Source organism: Dipodomys merriami, unplaced genomic scaffold, assembly GCF_024711535.1.
Source record: "Dipodomys merriami isolate MVZ:Mamm:240054 unplaced genomic scaffold, mDipMer1.0.p SCAF_21, whole genome shotgun sequence".
NCBI classification, from domain to species: Eukaryota; Metazoa; Chordata; class Mammalia; order Rodentia; family Heteromyidae; genus Dipodomys; species Dipodomys merriami.
In genome coordinates this window covers 27,123,816-27,132,639 of record NW_027203493.1, presented here as the reverse complement: position 1 = coordinate 27,132,639, position 8,824 = coordinate 27,123,816, and the positions used below count along the sequence as shown (strand labels likewise).

Genomic DNA, 8,824 nt, shown 5'->3' with positions numbered 1-8,824 from the left:
CAGAGTCTGAGTCTCTTCTCCCATGCCATGACTGTTGCTGACATTTCCATCAAAGGCTAGTCATACATAAAAGGTAATGTGCCTACACCAATTTTGAAGCTTTTCTGAGAATTAATGGTAGGATTTTTGTTTTGTTTTGTGCCAGTACGTGGCCTAGGCACTGTCGCTGAGCTTTCTGCACTTAAAGTTGGCACTTTACCATCTAAGCCACAGCTTTACTTTTGTCTTTTTGCTGGTTAGAGATAAGAGTCTCACAGACATTTTTGCCCAGGCTGGCTTAGAACAGAGATGCTCAGATCTCAGCCTCCTGAGTATTTAGGATTATAGGTATGAGCCAACAGATCCTGGCTATGTAGGAAAAAAGGAAAACTAAAGCAAGCTGGAGTTATTAGACTGTCTTGCATTGATTTCAGTTTTAGAGGAGGTTTATTGCAAAACCTAACTTTTGGACCTACTTTACTGTAGCTGTTTTATGTGTCTAATAGTGAATATGGCTTTGATGGCACCGCAAAGCAGAAAGGCACTAGGCTGAGACCCAGAGGCAAATTGTGGTCCCATGGGTACTTACTAGCTGTGGGGGAGGGCAGTGTTTGTGGATGAAGGCCTTCCCATCTTAACCTTCAAGTTCTTTCCTCTAAAGCCCAAGGTTTGGTCTAGGCTATCTTACACTGCAAGTTTAACAACATCACTCAACCATAATAGCCACTCTACTTTTTATTTGGCATTTATTCATTTGACACATATATATATCTTGATATATATGTATATATTTGATACATATATATACACATATATAAAATCTGTACATGACAAAAATACAAAATAAGCATTTCTTTATAAGTTATGCAATTAGGCAGCTATCTTTTTTTTTTAAGTTTAAAAACCATTCCAGGAAAGGAAAGAAAGATATCTAGCCTTTTTTTTTTTCTTTTTGCTGGTCCTGGGGCTTGAACTCAGGGCCTGGGTGCAGTCCCTGAGTCTCTTTGTGCTCAAAACTAGCGCTCAAAACTAGCGCTCTACCAGTACCACTTCCTGTTTTTTTTCTGAGTAGTTCATTGGAGATAAGTCTCACAGACTTTCTTGCCTGGGCTGGCTTTGAACTGTGATCCTCAGATCTCAGCCTCCTGAGTAGCTAGGATTACAGGTATGAGCCACTGCACCATGCCTAGCCAGTCTTTTATAGTCATTCATAATAACCTCGGTATAAAATATCCATACACAACATATATACAAGCTAGTGTACAGTTCATAAGAGCTGTGCAAAGACAGTAACATTTCTCATGGGGAAAAAAATCAAAGAGATTTATAAATGTCTCTCTCTCTCTCTGTCCACCTCCCAGCCAGTCTTCAGACTTTGGCAGCTGAATAACACCTCCCCCAGAAATCGGAAGAGAGCATAGGACAGAGTGCTTGGTGCTTGTACCGCGGGTGTAGAGATTGGAACGTTTTTTTAAAAAATATGCGTACAGGAAATGACTCTTCCCACAGCTCTCCATTTGGAGAACTTCTTTTCCCCAAAGAGCCTTTGGAAATGAGAGAAGACTCCATATTTATTTGCCCTTAGGCCAGAAGGCACAACTACTTCTTTCTCAGAATTCTTGTGTTTTTCTAAGGGACCTGCTTTGGGAGTGTCGGAGGGTGGCTACTGGGGTCCTGGTCAGGGGTCCTGGATCTGGTTATGTGCTTGGGTGGTTGATTTCTGTTTCCTCTTTCATTAAACCCCTGCATATTCGGGGTTGTCCTGGCGAGGACCAAGCAGGGCTCTACACCCTCAGAGTTAACCCTGTAAACTCCAGGTTGTGGGAACGGAGACGCCCTCCACCCCACCCCCACTCCACCCCCACTACCATTTAAAATCACCTGCACAGAACGTGATAGAAAGGAAAACCTGGCGGGGGGAAAACTTAAGGCAGGGACCAAGACCTCCATTTCTGTGGTTTGGGGCTGATGTAGGGGAAGGAAATGTCTCTTTGGGACAACTGAACGGCCTGTGGCACTCTTGGTGACATCTTGGTTTTAGGGAAGGATGGGGCGACAGAAGGAGGGGACGCAGCAGACGGGACCCCCATCTCTTCAGTTTGAAAGCACTTAGAAACAGTACCCAGGGGGGCTGGAGAGGTTCCTAGGACACAGTGATTTCCTCTTCCTCCTCGCCCTCCTCATCCTCCTCGGAGTCTGAGAAGTCCGAAGGTTTGCAGGGGCTGCCCGAGTGCGCGGGGGAGGCGGGCAGCAGCGGCGGGTGCCCGGGGTTCAGCGGCGGGTGCCCGGGGTTCGGAGACGCTGCCGCGGGGTAGGCCAGGCGGTGGGGGTGGCGGTCGGGGCGCTCGTCTTCCTCCTCCTCGTCCCCGGGGCCCTTCTGCCCCACGTCGCTCAGGTCAGGGTGCGGATTGAGTTTCGTGGGCAGGGTCTGCTCACGGCAGCCCCCGCTAGACAGCAGTTCGCGCTCCTTGGAGTTGCGCCATTTCATACGCCGATTCTGGAACCAGATTTTAACCTGGGACGCCAAGTGGGTGAGATCAGCAAGGAGCAGTGTGGGGGGGGGAGGTCCCCAGCATAGTGGGCCTCCAGGCAGAATGTAGGGGGGAAGGGACCAAGGGTGTGGGGGGGGGGATGGGAGGAGGACTCTGTGTTTCCCTGCTTCGCCCTTTCTTGAAGGACTACAACACTTACTGCGCCCCACCCTTAGCGTCTCTTGCTTCTTTGCCCCACACATACTCTGGTACACAGCCCAGTCAGGCGGGCGGGGGGGGGGGGAGAGGTCTGGAGGGGGTGCTGGGCCTGGGAGAGATTGGGGAGCTGCGGTTGAAATAAGAGATAGGCTGTCTACCAGGAGCCGGTGTCTCACACCTGAAATCCTAGCTGGTCAGGAGGCTGAGATCTAAGGATCGTGGTTGGAAGAAGCCAGCCCGGGCCGGAAAAGTGCAGGAGACTCTTATCTCCACTTAACCACCAGAAAATTAGAAGCGGGGCTGTGGCGCAAAGTGGTAGAGTGCTAGTCTTGAGTGAAAAAAACAAAAACAAAAAACCACAACTCAGTGCCCAGAGACAGTACCCAGGCTCTGAGTTCAAGTCCTACAACCGACAAAAAAAGAAAAAGAGAAAAAAAAAAAAAGAAGTGGACTGTTCTAAGGATCTCTGAGGAAATACCCTCATGTACTCATTGCTTTCCTAGGCCTCGATTTCCCCATCCAGTGGTTGGCACGGGGGGAGGGGGAGGGGAGCCCGCTCCTCACCTGTGAGTCTTTCAAGCCCAGCTTGGCCGCCAGTTTCTTGCGGTCAGGCTTGCTGATGTACTTCTGCTTCTGGAACATCTTCTCCAGCGCCTTGCGCTGGACGTCGGAGAACACGGCCCGACGCAGCATGCCCCGGCGGGGCTTGCCGCGGGCGGCCAGCGGCCAGGAGAAGGTCCCCGGGATGGGCACGACGCTGGAGGAGGCTGCAGAGCGGAGGGGTGAGGGGAGGGGGCGGGTGAGTTGGGGGTGTCTGGGGGGGGAGGGTCCGCCCCTCAATCGCTGCTTTCCCAGTGTGTTCGCCCTCTCTTTCTCTCGGTTCCCTTCATCTCTTTAAAGCACGCCTAGAGAATAGACCTCGAACCTACAAACCTGCAGAGTGAAAGGCGCTTTCCGCCCAAATAACTTTCCCTTTCAACCGTGCAAACCCGGATTAGGAGGCGGGGGAGGGGGACCACCAAAAATAACCCCCACAATGGCCTGATGCGGATTTTTTTTTCCTTCTCCATTCAACATTCGCAGGGAAACCTGCACAGGCCGGTGAAAACAGCCACAGGAAAAATAAATTTCAAAACTAAAACTAAAATATTCAGCCACCCATTCCCGCACTCCCACACCCCACCCTGGCCTCACCCTTAAATGAGAATAGGGCTCTTTGCTGGTTTGCTGGAGAGGGGAAAATCCACTCCAGATGATTTTTTTTGAAAACTCCAATCAGTATTCATCTTTTTTTTATATTAATCTCTCTTCCCCTCCCCCACCAAACGTAAAGAATTCCGCCCCAGTACACGAAGAGTGGCAGCTAATTAGCACATTGACCGCTGCCCAATGGGTATTGGCATGGTAAAAAGAGGGAGAGTTTCGCTTTAAGAGAGAGAAAAAGAAAAACAAAAAGAAACAGAGACTCTAATGAAGCGTGAATGGTAATTGTGTAGTAATGAACTAACAGAAAAAGGCTGTGGACAAGCAGAGAAAGCCATATATTACTGGGACAAAAGAGATTTACACTTTCAAACTAAACACAACTGCAGGCCAAGACCATTGAGAGAATACTGATGGCAGAGGCTTCTCTTCTCCCGATCATTCTCATTAAATGGACATGAAAAGCTATTTATAAAGCTCGGGTTGTTTTTGTTAGCACATTGAGAGCAAGAAGAAAGGAAGCAAATTCCATGATCAGCAGGAGCATGAATGCTGGTGGTGGTGCTGCTGCTGCGGATGGTGCTGCATTTCCCTTCCTTCCTTAAAAAACCAAAAATCAACTGCTTGTTTCTTTTGCTGATATTTGGGAGAGCTAGCCCTGTACCCTTCCCCTCCCCCACTGGCCATGCCTGGCCTCTCTTTATCGGGTCTCCTCTTGTCCCCTGAGTTTTTGATCCGTTGCAAGGGTTTTGAGTCATCATTTGAATCCCCTGTGAGATTTCAGAACGAAAACCTCGTGGAAACGGTGCAAGGTATTTCTCATTTAGAGCAGGACCCATGGCAGGTGACTCTCCAGCCTCCAGCCCAATTGTCTTAAAAAGATTAAGCCAGACTGGGAAGGGTACGAGAAGAGGTTGGGAAGTCGGTTCGGAAATGTAAAAATTAAGGTTAAGGGGGGGGGGTCTGGGAGTCTAGTCCATCACTCCCCTCCTCCGGCCGACCCTAGGCGTCCCACACAAGAGGGCACCCCATGGGGTCTACTGAATGAGCCTTAAAGAGAAATTAGCCCCGGCTGGTAGGTGTCTCTGGGCAGCGTGGAGGGGCGAGGGCCGGTCTGTGTGTGGCTGCCCGAGGAGCTGACCAATTGGTCATGGTGCTGAAACCTTTGGGGGGGGGGTATGGAGGGGATCGTGGTCAAGTGCAGTGACTCTGTGGGAAAACGGTGGCCTGAAGGGATGCCAACAGCTCCTGGCCGGGAAGGGAACCGCCTCAAATTGGGACCATGACAATTCTTGCTAATTTGTAGAGCAGGGAATCCGTGCAAAGTGTCAAGCAGTCACTGCTCGTGCTAAATAGGGCATCAAATTGGCGCGACGGATTCGTGAATGTTGTAGCCTCGCAACCTCTGAACCAGAGCGTAACCCCGAGGGGTGGACGGAGAAACACCGCGAAGGCAGACCGCGGGCGGCCGGGGCTGGGAGCGCCTGCCCGTCCAGCCTCTCCAGGAAGGAGGATGAGACTCACCTGGGAAATAGGAAGATCTGATGAAGGGTTGGAAGGAGCCTTCGAAGTAAGGAAAAGCGAACGTTTTGGGTGGAGGGCTCTGGAGCAAGCCCGGAGATGTTTCTGGGAGACAGGGAGGAAGACAGGACTTGGTTACGTACTAGATGGTTGCACAGCACACTGAACACAGGAGACAATGAACGCTGCCCGATGTCAACCGCCTCTTTTAAAAACGAATTGACAGGAGTCAAATTAAATGTCCCCAACATTCTCTCGCCTGGGGAAATCCTCCCTCCACCCCAAGTCTCCACCCTAGGCACTTGCAAAATAGATCGCAGATACATAATACTAGCGAATCCCCAAACACAGCGTCTTGGCTTGAATAACTGCGGCTCTCCAGGGCGGACATTCTGACGCCCGGGGCGTGCGCTCGGCGCCGGCGCTCAAGTTCATTCAGAACGTGGCCTGGGTGCCTGAAGGCTGCTCGTTACCCGACGTGGGGGTCTCTAGTGCCTGCGAGGGGGCATGCGTGAGCAGGGGCTCGTTTGTACAAGCAATCAAGGCCAGAAAGCTCGGGCGAATGCTGGACCACCTGCACGGACTCTGTCGGCGCGCTCTGCCTCGACTTACCTGTCCTGGGAGCTGAGGAGAGGATAGCATTCACTCCAAACTTCAGAAACGTGGGCTCGCTGGCAGGGGAGAGGGCAGTCTGCGGAGAGCTGCCCCGCCGATTTCCTGGACCCGGGGAAGCCAGGTCGGAGGTCCTGGAGTCGGTGACCGCCGCGGGCGCCCCCTGCCTGGGCGGCGAAAGGCTGGCGGTGGGCATGTTGCGGGGCAGGTAGGCTGGGGGCCGGCTGATGCGAATCAGATCCTCCACCAGGAAGCTAGAGTGGCCGGAAAATGCTGACTGAAGGGACTGGGGCAGTGTCAACGTGGGCGTGGGCCGGAGGAGACTAGGATAACCCGCAGGGGCCGCCAAGAGCCCGGGGAACATCATGGTAGGCGCGGGGCGGGTGGAATAACTCCTTTTCCCCGTGGCCTGAGAGCAAAGGCCTCGCTTGCCCCCCCTCCCGTTCCCGCAGTGCCCTCTCCGGGGCTTAGCAATCGTCTCCAAGTAACTGTTCCACTTGGGCGTAGGCGAGTCCTCGTGGTCCTGCCGTCGAGGGGATGGTTTTATAGTGGCCCGCCTGCTACCGTGCTTTGAAAAAGTGACAGCTCTGACAATGAAGTTCAACAAAGTTCTCCACTCGAGCTTCATTCGCTGCAGGCTCTCGGCTCTCTGATTGGCGCAGGGGTGCAATTTATGATTGGATTAGTCTTCATAAGCACGGCCCACACAATGGACAGGCAACAAAGGCCCCCGCGCATCGATTCTGCATATCGACCGCCTCTTGGCAATACAGTGCGCCCCCAGAGCTCTTGTCCCGCGGTTTTTGTTCCGAAGCAACACCCGGGCTAATTAAATGCCTATTTAGAAGTTCCAGATGACATCTTGTCGTATAGAAAAAAAGAATTATTTAAAGAACACACTAAATTTATTTGCAGCTCCCCCGCTGAGCTTGGAAATAGATCAATAAATATTCATAGAAATACATCTTCAGGTTATTAGTAAAGTAACTCTTCCCCCTTGTGTGTGTGTGGGGATGGGGGGGGGAGATGGAAAATTTCAAGTCCTTGAACATGACAATATACTTCCCTGTGCGGTCTCTAGCCCTATTCATCACTCACTCCAGCCGAATCGTAAAGCAGATGAGAGGTGTGTGTCAAATCTGTTAAAACTCTCACTTGCACAATCCTGGAGACTTGGAAATGGATATTTTGGCATTAATAGATGTGTCTGCAGACGAATGGTGGACTTCTTGATTTGAGCTATTTGATTTTAGGACTGGATAGCAAAGCAGTAAAACCAAGATGCTGCAGACCCCTGTCAGTATGCAAAATCTTTTCCAGGTGTAAGGAGCACTGGGCAGCTCACTAAGGGGTGGAGCTATGGAGAACCCTATTGGAATACTCTGTGTGTGTGTGTGTGTGTGTGTGTGTGTGTGTGTGTGTGTTTACACCAGTGAAGGGTTTGGAGCTGGAGATAGCTACAGGAGCCCCAGGTGATTCAACACTTCCCTTACTGGCCTCTTAACCAGCAGCTCTGGACAGAGTGAGTTGTAAGTTAGCAAAGGTCCAGAAAGAGCCTTGATTTGGCCACAGTTTTGTTTTTTTGTTTGTGTTTTTGTTTGCAGTTTAATGAACTGAACAGTACTAAGGAGTGAAAAGCAGAGGGAAGACCTGGCTTTCCCACCCATACTAGGAAAACCTTGGAAATCTGGCCCATGGAATGAAAATCCTGGAGAAAATTCCTTCTCTTTCCTCTGGGTTGGAATGGAGGTGGCCTTGAGCCTCCAAGTCCACCATTTCTCTGCTCAGCGAGATAACAGATGTGTTAAATGTCCCATTCATTTCTTTAGTGTGGCTGAACCTCCTCAAAGAGAAGTGTGCAGTCCCGCCAGGCTGCCCTGATCCTATTAACCATGAACTAACTGTCACCTTCAGCTGGTTTTCCCTTTTGCTTTTTAACACAAAGCTTTCTCAAAAATCTTATTAACCAGCTTTATTTCTCTCTCGATGGTTTTGTTCAGGGCGTTTTGTGTTGATGATCTCCATGTTGCTGCTTTAACCATTCAATGAAAGTGCATCTGTGATTTATATCACATTGGATCAGAAAGGCAGCCTGCTAAAGTTCTCCCTGGATTCACATTAAAAAGTTATTTAGGGCTGAGCTCTGGAGGCAGAAGTGATGCCAGAAGATGACAGAGGTGTGGAGTTTCTAAGCTCCACACGGCTTCTGGAGGAGTTCTCAGTCAGCAGGCAGGGTAAAGCCTGTGGAGGGGAGGGGTGTAGGTGTGTGTGTGGGGGCAATGATCAGGCAAGAACTTTGAAATCAGTGGTTCTTCAACTATGTGGAGCACATTGCTGGAATTAATTGGAAGCCCCTGGAAATAGAAGAGGCAGATCTGTCCAGAAACTTCAAAAGTTCCTCATTTTGCTGTTTTGCAATAAAACAGGCCAGAAAAGTTTAAACCATTTGAGCACCTGTGCTTTCTGCTTGCTACAGTCATCAGTTCAATTTCCAGAACTGCTAAGATCTCTCTCTCTCCTCCTCCCTCCTCCTCCCTTCTTCCCTCTCCTGTTCTGTTCTTTCCTCTCCTCTCCTTCCCCTACTTTCCTTTACACCTCCCTCATCTCCTCTAGCTTGAAAGTCAGTTGTGTGTACCCCAGAAGAAGCGGTGGTAGCTGTAGCTCCCAGGGCTTTAGTCCCCATTTGCAACCCATTTGGACAGTTTTCCGGGTGATGCGCCTAAAGCCAAACACACTGAGATACCTGTTTGGGTTTGGTTGGGAGTAGGAGTTTGGGAGAGAACTCTCAGCCAGGCCGGGAGCCCTTGGGGCGGGGGAGA

General features: G+C 50.5%; 1 protein-coding gene across 1 annotated transcript; it reads right to left on the bottom strand.

Moving 5' to 3' along the window:
• Positions 1–2,122: 2,122 nt before the first annotated feature.
• On the bottom strand, positions 2,123–6,372 carry Dbx1 (developing brain homeobox 1). The gene is made up of 4 exons (XM_070032060.1): positions 6,006–6,372; positions 5,397–5,498; positions 3,234–3,436; positions 2,123–2,494 (listed from the first exon to the last, which is right to left on the bottom strand). The coding sequence occupies exons 1-4, from the start codon at positions 6,370–6,372 to the stop codon at positions 2,123–2,125; spliced, it is 1,044 nt and encodes a 347-aa protein (XP_069888161.1).
• Positions 6,373–8,824: the final 2,452 nt, after the last annotated feature.